The 18,368-nt window shown below is 45.1% G+C and overlaps 1 protein-coding gene across 1 annotated transcript; it reads left to right on the top strand.

The window, feature by feature from the left end:
* Positions 1-1,114: 1,114 nt before the first annotated feature.
* Positions 1,115-6,850, top strand: Krt1 (keratin 1). The gene is made up of 9 exons (XM_048350424.1): positions 1,115-1,708; positions 2,931-3,145; positions 3,453-3,513; positions 3,948-4,043; positions 4,206-4,370; positions 4,500-4,625; positions 5,154-5,374; positions 5,846-5,880; positions 5,973-6,850. The coding sequence occupies exons 1-9, from the start codon at positions 1,115-1,117 to the stop codon at positions 6,371-6,373; spliced, it is 1,914 nt and encodes a 637-aa protein (XP_048206381.1). The 3' UTR covers positions 6,374-6,850.
* The last annotated feature ends 11,518 nt before the right edge of the window (positions 6,851-18,368 follow it).

The raw sequence follows: 18,368 nt of genomic DNA on the forward strand, positions 1-18,368 counted from the left end.
CCTCCTCCCTCATTTTCTCCCACCTTCCCCCCTGTTCCCCGCCCCCCTCCCACGTTGTGCAGTTGGTTTACAGCATATTGTCTTGTAAGTATTGCTGTTGCATTGGTTCACCTTTTGCCCTTTGTCTCTTCATTTTGATGTTCCCTTTCCCTTCCCTAGTTCCAATAAATGTATATACAATACCCGGGGTACCAAAATCAGCTACAGTGACATCAGGGGTAAAACCATGTGGAAGAAAGACAAAAGAAAAACTCTTATCTCCAGTTAGCCACCAAAAAGCTGAAAGTAGCTTTGTGGCTCAAGTGGTAGAGCACCAGACTTGAGAGGAAAAAGCTAACAAACAGAACCCTGAGTTCAATCTCTAATACTGGCATGTGTACACACACACAGAACAGGTTTTTTTCTTAGGTTGCAAAGCACCTACCTATCTATCCTTTTGTATGACAGCTTCTCTTCTTTTAGTACATCAATGTACCACATTAATAAAAGCTTATATATGTGTATATATTATATAATTAAGTTTTTTTAATTTGTGACTTTTGAAAGCCCCACTCTTTGTAACTTGGTGAGCTCTGATTTTGGAGGGCACATCTAAGAAATGGGCTACGGAGTTCCTTCAGCTTGGGGAATTGCACCTGCTACTCACAGTGAGACAGTGTGTGTGTGTATGTGTGTGTCTGTGTGTGCTTAGCAGCTCCTAAAGGCAAGGCAAGCGTGGAAACTTGCATGCCCTTGTGTCAGGGGTTATGAAATCCTTCCAGCAACATGAGGTAGCAGAAATGTGGGGTCCTAGTTTCCCAAAGTCACAAGCACTTGAAGAGAGATCCCGTCTGATAAAATGATTACCACACGAGCCAATCTTGCCAGCGCAGCAATTTTGAGAGCACATCCTAAGCGCTAGGTGTGTAGTGTTTATCGTATTGTTGAGGCTCGTAAAAATCTTGTATGGCTGCAGGCAAGCCAAACCCTTCCCCAGCGCTGCATCTCCGCTGACTCTGGGGACCAAGCCCAACTTCTTCCTTGTATATATAAGGCGACGTCTCTGGGCTCAGGGCAGAGGAGTACTTAGCTCCTTCCCCCTCTCTTCTTTGCTTCTCTTTCTCTCGAAGGCAACATGAGTCGACAGTGTAGTTCCAGGTCTCTGTGTGGGGGAGGCAGGGGCTTTAGCTCCGGCTCTGCAGGAGTGATCAGCTTCCAACGCCGGTCCACCAGCAGCTCTGTGCGCCGCAGTGGTGGAGGAGGAGGTGGCGGCGGCGGAGGCCGGTTTTCAGGAGGATTCTGTGGCAGATACACTGGTGGTGGTGGTGGTTTTTCAAGCAAGAGTGTCACTGACCTTGGTGGTGGCAGGAGCATCTCCTCCTGTGTGGCTGGAGGAGGTGGACGGAGCGGTTTTGGTGGTGGCTTTGGTGGTGGCTTTGGTGGTGGCAGTTTTGGTGGTGGGTTTGGCAGTGGTGGTTTTGGTGGTGGTAGTTTTGGCAGTGGGGGTGGTTTTGGCGGGGGTGGTTTTGGAGGTGGTGGGTTTGGAGGTGGTGGATATGGTGGTGGTTATGGGCCAGTCCCCCCTGGTGGCATACAGGAAGTCACCATCAACCAGAGCCTCCTGCAGCCTCTCAACGTGGAGGTTGACCCTGAGATCCAAAAAGTAAAGTCTCGAGAAAGAGAGCAGATCAAGACACTCAACAACCAGTTTGCTTCCTTCATCGACAAGGTGAGACTCTCTGTTCAGTGCTCCAACAGGGATGCTCTTAGATCCTTTGAGATTGGAGCAGCCAAGACATGAGTAGGCTTCACCTTGTATTTTTGTGTGGAGATTTCTGAAAGGATGTTTTGTGACAGGACTTCTAGGACCTATGTTAAAACTATGCTTGGGAATGATGCTAATGGATATATTCATTCTTGGACAAAGGGGTCTCTGGATGACCTAAACATGAACCAATTTGATATTCACTCTTTTTTTTTTTGTCAGTTGTGGGGCTTGAACTCAGGGCCTGGGCTCTGTCCCTGAGCTCTTTGGCTCAAGGCTAGCACTTTACCACTTTGAGCCACACCTTCACTTCCAGTTTTCTGGTGATCAATTGGTGGTAAGAGTCTCATGGACTTTTCTGCATGGGCTGGCTTTGAACCACAATCCTCAGAGCCCAGTCTCCTGAGTAGCTAGGATTACAGATGTGAGCAACCAGTAGCCTCTTTGGTGTTTTTGACTGAGGTCTTGAGCTGAATGAGGACTTCTGTTGAGTGAAGAGAATAGGAATGTGGCTAATGAAACTTTCTAGGGTATAAATTAGAACCCTGGAAGAATCTTCTTAGCTATGAAAAAGGAACTGAATGGCATCAAAATGCCTGATGGCAGAAAGGATGGGATGAGTCAGTGATGAACATCTTTTGCTCTCAGAACAGAGCTCCGCCCCCTGAGAATTGCACATTGGTACCCTGCATCAGTGTAGAGATTTCAAACACTAATATTTCTAAGTATCTATTCTGCAAAAAAAAATGTTGGACCAGCTTTTACTGTTCTGCTTCATTAGCAATCATGTTAATCCAAGGTTACTCACTATAAATTTCAAATTTAATTTTGGATTTTCAAAACATACTTCTGACCTCTGCACATATAAGGGTATGCAAACTAATTCTTATGGATAAGTATGACTTTTTAAATATCCTACATCTGTTTAAAAGTGTATTCACAATCATTTGACGTGTGCCTTGCTATTGGTTTCATGTACATTGGTAGCATTTCCAATGCTCCTCTGAATTAACAGTGAGTTAGGTTTTGTAGTGAAGGTGATGATGACTTGGTCATTGCCTTCCTATTTCTGTTTGTTATAGCCAGGGACAGAAATTGAAGTTCTTAATTGAATGGGGCATTAGATATGCTCATGGGCCATGGGCCTCCCATCTCTGCACTGGGGGTAATGGGTCTTGTGTTTTAGGTGAGGTTCCTAGAGCAGCAGAACCAGGTGCTGCAAACAAAATGGGAGCTGCTGCAGCAGGTGGATACTTCCACCAGAACCCACAGTTTGGAGCCTTTCTTTGAGTCATACATCAGCAAACTCAGAATGAAACTGGACCAACTGAAGGGCGACAAAAATCGGATGGACTCAGAACTGAAGAACATGCAAGACATGGTGGAGGATTACCGGAACAAGTAAGAAGCCCTACCTGGGCACTTGTGAATTCTTGCTCTGAACCTATTCTCAGAAAATGATGAGCTAAGAATATGAAGTAGGATGCAACTGTGTCATTCCTTAGCTTTAGTGGTCAACCAACTGGGCATTTTCACAGAGTTTCATCTTCTCAGTCAATGGAAATAGTTTAGTGTTTTGTTGCTCAGAAGAAAGAAGTAGCCAAGATGTGCTAGCTTGCACTAGGAAGGCAATGCCACTTTTAGTTTAGAATGCCGGGCTTCTGGCCCCATCTTCTTTGAATCTCCTAATCATTCCACTTTCCTGTAGGTATGAGGATGAAATCAACAAACGGACAAATGCAGAGAATGAATTTGTGACCATCAAGAAGGTGGGTAAATTCTTTAGGTGAAACTTACCTGTAAAATAAATAATAGGAGAGACTCTCCAATTGTAAGCAAAAAGAAGCTATGTTCTGGAAGTGGATAGTGGGCCGGCTGAATACCTGAAGTGGAGGTGTTTTCTCACATTATCACGGACTTCACTAATTCATGCACTCAGACAGTCCATATTCTCAGTATCTCCTGTAGTAAGTGGGAAAGGAAGTTCTCAAGGAGTCAGGCAAGCTTCTTGACCAATGCAAAGCAGCAGGATGATCCAGGAACTGATTTATTAGATCATCAGTTCTATGGGATCTAGCTGATCCACAGCTGAGGTGTGGAGTAGACCCTATACTTCACTTCTACTTGGAAAACCCTTGCATGGCTAGAAAGAAGGATCCATTCTGGAAAGGTTACAGCTTCCTGATGTCCTTTGTTCCTCTAGGATGTGGATTCTGCTTATATGACCAAGGTAGATCTGCAAGCCAAAGTGGACAACTTGCAGCAGGAAATTGAGTTCTTAACAACACTCTACCAAGAGGTAAGTCCTTCTGCTTCAACCAGTGCTGTCTACATAGAAAATCCATTGCTTCTAGTGGGGCCTAGAAGAGAAGAAATGTACCTTCCATTTCCTGGACCCTTGCTCAGTCTCAGTGGCATTGTTTTTTAGCATTGTAATAGTCACCAAATGACTGTCTTGTAGGAGCTGTCACAGATGCAGACTCACATCAGTGAGACCAATGTGATCCTGTCCATGGACAATAACCGCAGCCTGGACCTGAACAGCATTATTGAAGAGATCAAGGCCCAGTATGAGGACATTGCCCAGAGGAGCAAAGCTGAGGCTGAGCGTGTATACCAAAGCAGGGTGAGTGCCTGAAGGCTTGGCCATTTGACCTGATATGTCTTGCCTTGCTGCCCTATGCAGTCTCCTTCTTATATTTGTATGCATTCTGGGATCTACCCACATGTATCTGACACAAACCACCATTTTTAGTATGAAGAGCTGCAGATCACTGCTGGGAAACATGGCGATAGCGTGAAGAACTCAAAGATGGAGATTTCTGAGCTGAATCGGGTGATCCAGAGACTTAGATCTGAAATCGACTCTGTCAAGAAACAGGTACTTGCTTCTTCCTTCTAGACCTTAGTTGCATAGAATAGGGGTGACAGTGACTCTCAGGTAGCAGGGTAGACTTTTGAGACTTACAATCCATACCCTCATTGTCTTCCTTTCTCTTGGTGACTAGGACAGCTTCCAGGATTTAGCTACCATGTGGAATTCTGTTAAGAGAAACCTATGAAAGTGACTTAGGTAGGGCACAGGGTGGTAGAGTGAATGATCTAACTCCTAATCTAAAGCAGACATAGGAGCTGAGGAACATGAGAAAAGGAAGCTGGTAGGTTTCAGAGCAGGGGTGTTGAAGAAGAACTAGTGGAGTCTTGGCTTGGGTAAACAGAGGCTCCTCTGTATCACCCCTCATGTCTTTTTAAAGAATGTCCATGTGCTGATATGCTATTCACAGGTGACATAGAGTCCAGTTCATTCTGTGGAGCTCAGTATATTGCCCCTATCCCCGAGATGGAGGATTAATTTGCAATGGGAAGGCCAAGGTGGGATTAGGCAATTTACTGGATTTTCTTTTTTCAGATGGCCAGTGTGCAGCAGTCCATCAGTGATGCTGAACAGCGTGGAGAGAATGCCCTGAAAGATGCCCAGAACAAACTGAATGAGCTGGAAGATGCCCTAACACAGGCTAAGGAGGACTTGGCTCGGCTGCTGCGTGACTACCAAGATCTGATGAACACAAAGCTGGCCCTAGATATGGAGATTGCTACCTACAGAACTCTCCTGGAAGGGGAGGAGATCAGGTGAGCAAGGGACCGGGCCTCCTAACACCGTTTCTTTCATTGCAAGCTGAACGGGTGACAGCACAGACACCTGGCTGCAGCTTGGGACTGCAGCTTGTTTGGGTTTGGGAAAATGAAAAATACTTTTGGGCTAGAGCAAAGGCAGCCAGTTTCCTTTTCTCATTTCATTTGACTAGTTCATTTCCTATCTTCTCCTGATACCTAAATCACTGCCTTTAGACGTGGCTCTCCTTAGCTATAAGAAGACCCTTGTCTAATTTGTATGGAGATTTCTCTAAGTTTGTATTCAATGCTGAGGAAAAAAAAGACAGAAGCTAGAGGGGGCTCCCATTCTCTGGTAGGTGTCAAAACAAGGAGTCAGGAGGCAGCTGATCTGGGGAGGTTTGCGGTGGCTCTGGGTGGCAAAGAGGAACACGTTTGTGAAGCAGTTGTGTTCTAAGAGGGCTGCTTTTTTTCCCCCTTCTCCGGCAGGATGTCTGGAGAATGCACCCCAGATGTGAGCGTGTGTAAGTACAAGCAGATTTCTCAGGGTGTGTGTGGGTTTTGAGGGGTTGGACGAGGAATGGAATGGATGTTAATGGAGTCTCTCCCTGTGCAGCCGTGAGCACCAGCCACACCAGCATGAGTGGAAGTAGCAGCCGAAGAGGAGGCAGTTATGGAGGCTCAGGAGGCGGCAGCTACGGTGGCTCTGGAGGTGGTGGCGGCGGCAGCTATGGCTCTGGAGGTGGCAGCTATGGCTCTGGAGGTGGCAGCTATGGCTCCGGAGGTGGCGGCGGCGGCGGCAGCTACGGCGGCTCTGGAGGCAGCAGTGGAGGCCACAGAGGTGGCTCTGGAGGAGGTGGTGGCAGTTCTGGCGGCCGGGGTTCCGGCGGTGGGAGCTCAGGAGGTAGCTACGGCTCCTCCTCAGGAGGCCGGGGCTCCAGCTCTGGGGGTGTCAAGAGCTCTGGGGGTTCTAGTGTGAAGTTTGTTTCCACCAGTTACTCCCAAGCGACCAGATAAAGTGCTGTCTTCTCCCTCATTAGCTCTCTCTCTCCTTTCTCACTTTCTCCATCACTTGCCAAATATGCTTGGCAAGTCCCAAGTCAACTGTCCCACATTTACTGGAGACCAGAGAGCTATGGTTACTAGGATAGGTTCACCCTATTCCCTTCTCCTCACTCCCTGCCTTTCTTTTTCTGCTCTGTTTCCCAAAGAAGTTCTCAGATCAGTGGCAGTCTCTCTGTCCTGGGGATGATCCTGCATTGTGTTTTGCCTGAGAAACAGCTCAGCAATGATTACCACACTCATGTGACATTTCAAAGGCCCTCCTAATGCAGCCAGAAGAGGACCAATCTGACCCATGGCTTCTTGGCCACGCTGAGAACACCTGTCTTTGGACAGCTTCTCCAGATCCTGGCTCTACAGCCCAGCTCTGTGCAGCTTGGTTTTGTACATAAGGTGTATGCAACTTGTTTGGCATTTGTGGAGAAGTCTTATACTCCCCATTTCCTTATTTTGCTGCAATAAACTCTGCATTTGAAATTCACTCTCAGTCTCAATCTCCTCTGTTTATGGCCGTGTTGATCTTGGATGGGTGTTTTGTGGGAATGAAAGAAAATCTCAGGCCAGCTGACATGTGAGGGACACATGACCACACATGAATAAGATGGAAAAGCAGGTCAAGCAACATTTAGCTAGGGTAGAATCCCCGAGATCATGCTCTTTCTCACTCAGATAGTGAGAAATGGAGAAAGGGGGAGACTGGGGTGACAGCTTTTATGCATTTGAGACTTCCCTGGAAACAGAAGTGATCAAACAGTTTGAGAAGGAAGGAGGGAGGTTGGGATGGAAGAGTTGACATTGAGCAGAGGGAAAGGATTTCATAGAAAAGTAAGTGCTCCTGGGAAGGAGCCAGAGTGAGGGGTGTAGGCAATGCAGGGTGAGCAAACACTGCAGCCAAATGCATCCTTTGGCTTGGAGAGTAGAGGTTCAAGAACCCAGAATGGTAGTAGACAGTCAGATATGTCAGTTCCTCCTTTCTTCAGGTCACCACTCAAAGTGCTGCATAATTTCCAAAGTGCCCCCCCCCACCCTGGGGGTTAGGGGGAAAACGTCAAGTCACACCGGGGCAAAGCACAGTGGCTGAAATCACTGGGCACTAGAACTTAGATATACATGTGCTTGGATTCCAGCTATATGAAAATGTGCAAGCTAGAGCCCTCTCTGCACCTCAATCCCAGTACCTCCGAAATGGGGATAATAACATCTTCCTCATGGGAATCTCTGTGAGAACTGAATGAGATGAGTGGATGTGTGCTAACTCATGGTAAACAGTCCATAAAGACTGATTTTTCACAATAATGATGATGATGCTATCGCTGCTGCTGGTCTGGCTATGATCAAATAGCTTCTTGTATTTCAGACACCTTGGTAGACACTTGTTCCAAGGAACAAGGAAACATCAGCTGTACAAGGCCATGAAAAAGTCAGTGGTCTTCTTGGAGCATTAATTTTCCTTAGCTCCTCATTAGGAAAAGTTTTCCTACCAGCTGGGTTGGTCAGGGCTAGGAAGAATACGGAGCAACTAGGAGGATGAGAGGGCAATGCCAAAGCACTCCAGTGAGCTCTAGCCTCCTTCCTCAGTCACCCCTTCTGTAGGCCCCCCAGTTCTACTCATGTCTTTGTGTCCTATGGAGGAACACAGGGTGCCTTGACTGTGCTGTGACCCAGGCAGCTGAAGCTCCCTGAAGGCTTGAACCTACCCTGGAACATTCTCAAACACTCATAAACTTGTTTAGGTTGTTGATTAACATGCATACGGAGAAGTTAATCCTTTTGCGAAACACGTAGAAACTAGCCCCTGCTCTGAAACAAATTTCTTAAAGCTTCACATAAAACTCCATGACCCGACCTGCTCACTGAATCTAGGTGAAGCAGCCTTGGTCTTGCTGGCCACCTGAGTATACACTCTACTTTGGAAACTCTCTGTTGCCATTTTTTTTTTTGCGGGGGGTGGGGGGCAAAGTCCAGCTATGGCTTCAGCCAGGAGAAGCATCTTTATCAGATCTGTTTCCATGTGGACTTATATGAGAGTTTGAAAAGCATTAGGAAGGAGTAGAAAAGGACTGGGATTTCAATTTAGAGAATACGTGTTTAATCTGTTGTGACATTTAAAGGGCAGGTAAAGAAAAACCATTTACAGGTTGTGGATGTAGGCATCCTTGGACTAGCTGCCTGATCAACCTGAGCCTCCCTCTTTGGAGAGGAGGATATTTTCCTCTAGAAATCAGGAGGATAAAACATAGTGTGGAAACACCTTGTGGACTGTGACTGTATTGTACAGAAATAGTTAAATGACATTGTCAAGGAGTGGCAAAGAGGTAAAGGAAAGCGGCTTTCTGTTCAGGACTCAGTGACAGCTCTGTGGGGGCGTGAAATTGATGTTGTCACTGCTCCCAAAGTTGAATGTGCCCATGAAAACTGATTTATGTGAGCCAAATGCACACAGGATGGGTGTGGAAACCAGCACGTCCATGTACTAGCTCATGAGAGAAACTGTATTTTCAGTGACTGAAATGCCAGAGCTATCTAGCTTGTTATCAAGATACAGTGGGAGTTGAGTTGAGATGGCTTACCTCCTTCCACAAAAGAGCTGACCTCTGGGCCTGGGCCTGATGAATACAGCACTGCTCTACTGGACACTGTTCAATAAATAGTGATATATTCTTTAAGAACATTTTGGTTCTTTTTTTTTTTTTTTTTTTGGCCAGTCCTGGGCCTTGGAGTCAGGGCCTGAGCACTGTCCCTGGCTTCTTCCCGCTCAAGGCTAGCACTCTGCCACTTGAGCCACAGCGCCGCTTCTGGCCGTTTTCTGTATATGTGGTGCTGGGGAATCGATCCTAGAGCCTCGTGTATCTGAGGCAGGCACTCTTGCCACTAGGCTATATCCCCAGCCCCCTTTAAGAACATTTTGTAAAGCTGGGCATCAGTGGCTCATGCCTATAATACTACCTACTCAGGAGGCTGAGATCTGAGGCTCCTAGTACAAAGCCAACCTGGGCAGGAAAGTCTGTGAGACTCTTATCTCCAAGTAACCACCCCATCCTCCCAAAAAAGCTGGAAGTGGAGCTGTGGCTCAAGTGGTAGAACATCAGAGAGTACCTAGGTCCTGACTTTCAGCCCCAGGACCAGCACACACACACACACACACACACACACACACACACACACACACACACACACACACAACTTAAAAACATCTACAAATGGTTGTATAGGGGGATCACAATTTAACACATCTATTATGTGTACAGTGCACCCATTGATAAGAATCACCCCTTCTCTTGCTAGTCACATCAAGTTCCCCATTTCCTGTTTCATCTATGTATATTGAACATTATGACTGGGCTCATCTACTATTTACCTTTCATTCCTCATTTACCTCCCACTAACTCTCCCCTCCATCCAAAGCATGTTTCAGCTTCCTAATATTCACTTTGTTCAACTGTTAATTTGAATAGTATTATATTCTTGCACTCCAGCCCACATTTCCTAGATCCTTTTCTAGGTTACAACATCATTTAGTCACAAATCAGCATTGAGGTATTTCTTGTTTGTCTTGTTTGGAGTTGGGTATCTTTGAGTGAGGTCAGATATGAAAGAGACCACTATTTTTCACAGGGAAACTTACTGGAGATTGTAGAGTTGCAAAGATTAAATGCAAGTCCTGTGTAAGTCAGAGCATGATGAAGAACTAGGTTGAGTAAGATCAAATGCCCAAATGCATTATTATTAGAAGGATGATATGTGAAAAATCTGCATCAGAACTACTTAAAAATCATTTCCTGTATAAATACTATGGGTTGTTGACATTCTATGGAGACTCGACTCTAGGCTGTGGGTCCTAAGTTCTTCAATGGGGTTTCAAGACTTATTTCCTCATTACAACCTACTAGGTCCTGGGGACCGAGAATGTGAGGAAAAAGGGTTGCCTTGCTGCTATGGGATAGGAAGTGGTACAGGACACAGCCTGCCTTGTTCCTGACTATCTTAAATACCTGGTGTGTCTTTAGAAAAGCTGTTTATAGATGAGTCTATATCCCCACTAGATATTTTATATCTGGAAGCCCCGTCAGGTGAGGAGGCACTGGTAGAGGAATTAATAGGACCGTGATATGGGCAGATGGAGTCTTAGAGGGATCACTTGAGGAAGGCTGAATAGGCCTTTCCTCAAGGCAGGAAGACTTGCCAGGATGCTGTTGTAAATGTGCAAGTAAAAGACCATCAAGGCTTGCTCTTGAGCGACAGTCCTGAGAGGTGATAGAACAACCAGAAATAAGGATAAGCCTTTTAGAGATGAGTTGCCATTGGGTTGTCAGGACCTGGAGGTGGATGGAATGTAGGCTGGAGGGGGAGTGAGACAAAGAAAGAGTGGAGTAAATCTTCCATGTGGCTGGCTTGGGTAATAGCTGAGAAAGTAGCCAGAGGCCTGGTGGGGAGAGATGTTGGAGTAGTCAACAGGCACAACTGCTTTGTCTCTGAGCTGAGCAGGAATAGAAGAAGGGGTAGAGGGAGAATCACAGAGGACCCCTGGCCCCCCATGGGAAAGCCTGAAATATATGCAGGACTCTTGCTGAAATAGAGAAAGATATTTTAAAGTATAACCTTATTGTTATTATCAAAGTGTTGTACAGAGGGGTTACATTTCACAAGTCAGGTAATGAGTATATATTTTTGGTCAATGTCACCCCTTCCTTTGCTTTCCCCCATTTCCCCCCCCCTTTCCTGCCCACAGGTGTCATTGTGTATACCAGATAGCATGATCACATTTGTTCATCCTCCCTCCTTCCTTCCCTCTCTCCCTCCCTCTCTCCCTCCTTTTCTGCATCAAATAGAGAACATTTTAAAGGCATAAGACCAGTCCTGATTCTCCAGGGATTTTCCAGCAAAGATAATGAGGTCCTTAGATCTAGTGAAACCCCTCAAAATCCCAGACTCCCTTGTTTTCATCTTTAGTGGTTCTAAGGCAGATTATGATGCTTGCTACTTATCCCAGGAGTAGCATTCAGCAGGAAGGAAGCCCACAAGAACAATCATGTAGTTAAAATTCTTCTGACACTTATCACAAGTTTTCTTTTTCTGTGGGAATCACTGTTCTTTGCTTCTTGAATATCCTTCTAAAGGTATCCAGACACATCAAACGAAAATGCACATTGTCTGCATTCTCCTTTTTCAGGGGTCCTGATGCTCTGGCCGTCCTACCCCTGCAGACTTGATTGTGTCTACCCTGTTGGGATTTGAGTGCATTGTCTGTAGCAGATAAAGTTTTTGGAATTGGACTGACTTCTACCCATAGGCTATAACCCACGCCCAATGTCTATGTTTCCCTTTCTTTAAGATATCTACAGACATCTTCTCCCTTTGATCTAGACCCATGTGTTTCCCTCATAGTGATGTAGCTGGAAGGATGGAATTCTTCCCTCAGCCTGTTGATCAATTTCTTCCTTGAAGAGCTGCAATGTTACAGCTATGGGTCAGTGGCCAGTCTTCCTTTCATAACTGGCCAAAGCCTTTCACCTCCCCATTCTGTGTAAGAGGTGGCTTTTCCACAGCCTCTTCTCTAACAGACTTCCATTCATCTAGCTCTAGAGAACAACGGACTTCTCACCTTTCCATCCACATTCACTGCCTGCTGTCCCACCATCTCAGGCTAGGATAACCGCCGAATGTTCCTGGGAAAGCCGCAGATCTGGCAGCTCTTCTGAGAGCCGTTGCCTCTCACATCCTCTTTTGGGTGAGTACAGTCTGCCATCTCAACTTGGGTTCCTGGGTCCTCGATGGCTTGGGGGATGTTTCCTAGCATTTTGAGAGAAATAATTCTTTAAAGAAAGGATTTTGAACTAGAGCCAGTAGTATTCTTGGATTTTCAGGAACTAAAACCTTCCAGGAAGAACTTCACTGGGATAAAAACTGTAGAGGTTTTACACAGTTATCCAGTTCTTTTCAAAACAAGTATGGAGAGCTAGGTGCCAGTGGCTTACTCCTAGCTACTCAGGAGGCTGGAGATCTGAGATCAAAGTTTGAAGCCAGCCTGGGCAGATTCTTATCTCCAATTAATTAGCAAGAATCCAACAATGGAGGTGTGGCTCAAGTTGGTAGAACACTAGCCTTGAGCAGAAAAGCCAAGGGAGTTCGTGAGGTTCTGAGTTCAAGTCCCAGTACCAGTGTGTGCTCAAGCATGTGCGTGTGCACGTGCACACACACAATAACAAATGTATGGAAACCTTAAGAGAGATTTATGATTATTAATAAAAGCTTCATCTGAAAAAGAATACTATTTATTTAGGTCAGTAGTTCCAAGGTTTCTTCCTGTCTTATAGGAAAAAATAAAGTCAAACTTTTCACTGTGAGGAAAACCAAAACACGTATTTTGTGATCACAAGGAACTTAAAAACTCCACAATATCCCAGCTGTACTCTAAAGGAGGCTCAGAGGAAAAATTGTCAGTGTTGTCACATATGTCTCACTCAGTAAGACCTCAGGCAAGGATACACTAGAAGTTAGGTGTTTGTACCTAGAGGTAGAATTACTGTGAGTTCAACCAGCTACAAATGCAAGTGGATGCAATGTCTCTTCTCGTAGTAACTTTGCTGTTGATGATACAGTGTTGCAAAGAGATTTCAAAAACCCACCACCTACTCAAACAAACAAACAAACAAATAAAATGCTATAAATTTCCTGGTGAAGAGGAAATACAATCTTTTATCTACTTATAGGGAGGTTACATTCTTTTACTACTTACTGAACAATTTTCTGAACACTGAAAAAATGCTTTGCATCACGGGTGAAGGGGAGCTGGCTTTCGAACCCACCCACATATAGGTGAGGGTGCTCAAAAGCTGTGCAGGAAGTCTAGCAGAATCTGTATCCTTATTATTAAATGACAGTGACAAGAAAAAAGCAAAACAAGACAAAACAAACCCATAGGTTATAAAAAGATCCCCAAAGCAACTTTGCTTCTGTAAGACACTTTTGTGGCCGGGGACATTTATTTGAGAGTTCTGGGGAGAACATGAGACAAATATACTTTATAGCAAAACTATATAGTCTTTATAGACAAAACTTTATAGCAAATTTAATGCATATTGGTTGTATGAAAGTGTTTCATCATGATATACTTATGCATGCATATACTATGATTTGATCAAATTCAACCTATTATGCTTTCCTATCTCCCTTCTCCCTTTTTGTTTGGTTTTGTTTTTTGCTAGTCCTAGGCCTTGAACTCAGGGCCTGAGCACTGTCCCTGGCTTCTTTTTGCTCAAGGCTAGCACTCTACCACTTGAGTCATAGCACCACTTCTGGCTTTTTCTACATATGTGGTACTGAGGAATCGAACCCAGGGCTTCATGTATACGAGGCAAGCACTTTACCACTAGGCCATATTCCCAGCCCCCCCACCCCCCGCTCTTCTCCCTTTTTGGTTACTCTACTGGATTTCATGATTCTATTTTCAAACATGCATATACAGTATTTTGATTATATTCACTTCCCCAATCACCATCTCCCCCCCTTTTTTTTTGCCAGTCCTGGGGCTTGGACTCAGGGCCTGCACACTGTCCCTGGCTTTGTTTTGCTCAAGGCTACCACTCTGCCACTTGAGCCACAGCGCCACTTCTGGCCATTTTCTGTATATATGGTGCTGGGGAATTGAACCCAGGGCCTCATGTATAGGAGACAAGCATTCTTTGCCACTAGGCCATATCCCCAGCCCACCATCTCCTTTTGCTCTTCCTTTTCACATTGGTTCTATACCCTTTGCCCCCCAAAAGTCCATCACTTACATACATGAAAGTTTTCTTTAGGTCTAGACTCCCAATAAGAGCATAATATATTTTTCTTTTTTGAGTCTAGCTCCTGTAACATGATAGTCTCTAATTCCTTCCATGTAGGTGCAAATGATATAATTTCATCTTTCTTTATGATGGAACAATACTTTATTATGTATACAGTATACCACATTTTCTTTGTACATCCGTTGGTTGATGCATGCCTAGACTGATTCCATATTTAGGTGATAGTGAACAGTGCTGTTACAAACATAGGTGTGCAGGTCTCTCAATTGTACCCTGTCTTAAATTTCCGCAGATATATGCCTATGAATGATATAGCAGGATCATATAGTAGGTCTATTTTCAGGTTTGTTTTTTTTTTGCGAGACCTCCATATTTAAATCCATAGTGGCTCCACTAATTTACATTCCCACCAATATAATATAAAGAATTCCCTACCCCAGCTTTGCCAGTGTTTGTTATTTTCTTGGTGATGAGGGTAAGATGGAATCTTAATGTCACTTTGATTTGTACTTCCTTATTCAACTCTCTCTCTCTCTCTCTTTCTCTGTATATGGATGGATTGTAAAAAATATTCTCCATCTAGGAGAATATTATATAGACTCTTGAATTGAGTGACTTTATTAGCTTCTGATTAATTTGCCAGTGAAGTAACTTATTCTCTTAAAAAGAAGAGGAAGGCTCAAGCACAGAGCCCAAGGAGCACTCTGCTGGTCAACCACAGAACTGAGAAGTCAGTCAAGAGTGTACGGGAACAATCACTGAGAAAGGAGAACAGCAAGAGAGCACATTGCGCATTGTCATGGAAACCAAGAAGGGACCATATTGCCAGAAGCAGCCTGCGAGAGAAGTCAATGTGAAGTAAAGATTCATGGAGGAGCTACACGTTGAGAAGAGTTTAGAGAAATGGTCAGATTGTTGGCAGGCAGAAGGGGTGAAGTGATGACTAGAGGCCCATTGCCTCATGAGGAGGCCTTGACCATAGGCAACTGCCAACATTTGGCAGCCAGAAGTGAAATCTGTAAAGTCACTATCTGAAGCTCTTGTTGACTGGAACCTTGTGCCAGATAGAAGGGAGAGGAAAGATGCCCACAAGACATTTGGGTGGTGCCAGCAATTTTCAGTTGCTTATTGAAGGGATGGATACCCAAGATGCTTTGTGACACTCTGTGTCATTGTGCTGGCTCCTCCTGTATCTGCTGGAGGGGACCTGGCACTCCCTGTCAATCCATTATCGGAAACATGGTGCGCCAGTCTTCTTCAACTTGTGACCTTCCTGGGTTCGTGCAGGGTTATTGCCACCCCTCCCAGGTGCCCACGCCCAGTTCCCAATCTGTCAATAGGCCCTGTTTATTCTAACTAGGCAGTATGGAGTGTCCTCTGCTGGTTCAGAGGAGTCTTTACACATAGTGATGGGCCCTATTTGGGTTACCATGAAGCAGCAGCACCCAGGGATGGTTAGACCACAGATTATGTAGTTTGGGTATTTCAGAAAGTTCTTTGGGAGTAATTGAGATAAAAAAGACTTCCCCTTGGTTCTGTTCATTGGTTGTAAAGATGTAAGGAAGTAGCTCAGTTCTACTTGGTATAGACAGTCTCTGTAGGGGGACAGTTGGTCTTGCCTCTGGGCTTATTCCTTTAATTTGGTCCTAAGCATTTTGTATCTTGTGATCAGAGGCTGGATTGAAAGCAGACAAAGGGATGGGAAAGAAGATCAGAGATGTTGATGGAGGGTGAGGTATGGCAGTCACTTCCACTACTGTTTGTAGGGAAGGTCAAGCTTCTTGGGTGGAAGTTACAAGAGCCACTCAAAACAGCCTAGTTGTTTGACAATAGTAGGACTGCTATATACATAATCTTCACTAGAGAAGGCTGTTAGTGGCCATGCCTGGGGAGACAAGTATCCAGCAAAGACAGAGGATAGGTACTGAGTGGGTCTAGAGCTAAATCCCTTAGGAAAGACCTCAGGGGGTAATACTTCCTGTAAGTGGGGTTATTACAGGTCAATGTCATCTGCTCTATAATTGTCACCAGTGAAGAATTTTGTCATGGGAAATAAGAGGGCATTCCAATGGTAGATTCTAAGAAAACTGATCAGGAAAAGCTGTTAAGTCAGGATGACCTGATTCTCAAGGTGAGATTACTTTGAGTGAATTTGAGGAATTAATGGAGGGATAATTGTAAGTGTTAAAATTTTTAATTTTCAGCTGAAAGAGAATAAATAAAGCAATTAGGATTACAGAAATCATGGTGAGTAATTGCCTCTAAGACTGTTTTTAGGGATGCTGTGAGACCGTTGACTCTTGGCATTCAGGACATGAGCAAAAGCCCTCAGTTCAGCCTCAGTCATGGGAAGGGAATATCAGATAAGCCCTTGGGGTGGTGGCCTTTGGTGTTACCTCTTTTCTTTAAGATCTGTCTTTTCAAGTAGGATGTAGGTTGTAAATGAGTAAATGCACAGAGCATCTGACTTTAGCTTGAAACTTTCTGTTGAGGATGCAGTCATCATGCCAACTGTTCTTTTCCTAGATACCAGGGAGTTATCTTGCAGACAATAAAGAAGGTTCTCCTGAGATTGTGTGGTGCAGGCTGGGCTGTACAGGGGTGCATGTGTGGAAGAAGGTTGGAGGCGGAGGTGGGTGGCTTATGTCATACAGGGCCCAGCCAAGAACTGGCAGAGGACACTTCTCAGGGGCATCTATTGGGGCTGTTAGTGCTGGTTGACTTTGCCTCTGGGCCAGGCCTACAGGAAGAAGAGGTAGCATTGTCATTGCCCAAACACATCAGATTCCTCCATCCTCATGCTGTTAGGTCTTCACAAATGTCTCTTTTTCATCTGAGTTCCTTTCTCCATTTCCATTGGTAAACACTTGCCCATCCTTTAAAAGCTAGCTCACAAGTGCTTCTCCCGGAAGTAGTCTTCTTTGACTGCGACTTCACATTTCCATTTCCTTGTTCTTCATACCTTTGGTGGTGTGCTGGCACCAATTTATACCAGCTTTTGAAAGCCGACGGTGTGCTGCTTTTCCTAACTCTGAGTTCAGTGACATCATATGGATAGCTTACAGCGAACTATACAGGAGGTCTATTTACAACACAGAAATTGGCAAGGGTTACAAGTCACAGCATTTGCCAAGACACACTGCTGACTCCTAGTGTGTATCTGCTTGGCTCCACCATGTGTGTCTCTCTTGCCTATTGGACGACTAGTTCCTTGGGGGTGGGGACTTTTCATCCCAATAATACAGCAGCGTGTATTCAGGTGATCAGTGAATTCTTGTGTCTTGAATCAGAAAGTAGCCTTGGAGAAATTCCAGAGGGAGGAATGCCATGAGGTCAGGTCGTTAGTCTAGAGGAGAGCACGTCTGAGTTAGATCAGGGTTGATGGTCCAGGCAGGGGCAGCTAGGTGGGATTCCCAAGGATATGACTACCTCCAGTACAAGAGAATCCTTGTCTGGGAAGGTCCATTTTCGATGGTAGTCATCTTTCCATTTCAACTCTAAATGCTAATTTGACCTCAACTGTAGGAAGTATGGAAAGGGATGGTGGGAGGGCAGGTCTTTGGCTTAGCTTTCTGGACTCTAAATCCTATATATGCTTACACTCCATATTCCTCCTCTGTGTGCAATGGAGTTGTAGGTTGGTCCTTTTGTTATTAGTCTTAAGTTTCTCCGTATGACATTCTAGTTGAGTTCCTTTGGGCGTATACCTGGGTGAGGTGGAAGAATGTTCCAGGTGAGTGGAGAACACGATGCTTGCCTCTGGTTCCCAAGGGAAGAATGCGACGATCTGTAGTTCAAATCATCCACCATCAGCTAGTGCCCATGAACACTCAAGCATTCTCCTCTCCCCTGCCCTCCCTGGCAGGGATTAGAGAAACCCCTCTGGGTTTTCAAAGAAGAGCCTTACTTTTCTTTCTTGGTTGTGTCTACTCATTCATCCTCTCTCTTGATTTGACACTGGATCAGCATATCCTACCTGGTGGATGCATCAAGCTTTGAGGCCAGATGGTACAGCAGGAGTCTCCTTGCCATCGCACTGGCATTTGTGGCCTGCCACGTGCCACATGGAGAGGCATACAGTTCACCTGGCAGGACCAGAGGCCAGGTAGCCCATCCCGGGGCAGGACAGTTGCCAACCTGGGGTTATGAGGGCCGGGTAA

This window comes from Perognathus longimembris, chromosome 1, assembly GCF_023159225.1.
Source record: "Perognathus longimembris pacificus isolate PPM17 chromosome 1, ASM2315922v1, whole genome shotgun sequence".
NCBI classification, from domain to species: Eukaryota; Metazoa; Chordata; class Mammalia; order Rodentia; family Heteromyidae; genus Perognathus; species Perognathus longimembris.

Coding starts and splice junctions, on each gene's coding strand:
- Krt1 (XM_048350424.1), top strand. CDS start 1,115: ATGAGTCGACAGTGTAGTTCCAGGTCTCTGTGTGGGGGAGGCAGGGGC. Junction 1,709..2,930: donor TTGCTTCCTTCATCGACAAG/GTGAGACTCTCT, acceptor CTTGTGTTTTAG/GTGAGGTTCCTAGAGCAGCA. Junction 5,375..5,845: donor CTGGAAGGGGAGGAGATCAG/GTGAGCAAGGGA, acceptor CTTCTCCGGCAG/GATGTCTGGAGAATGCACCC.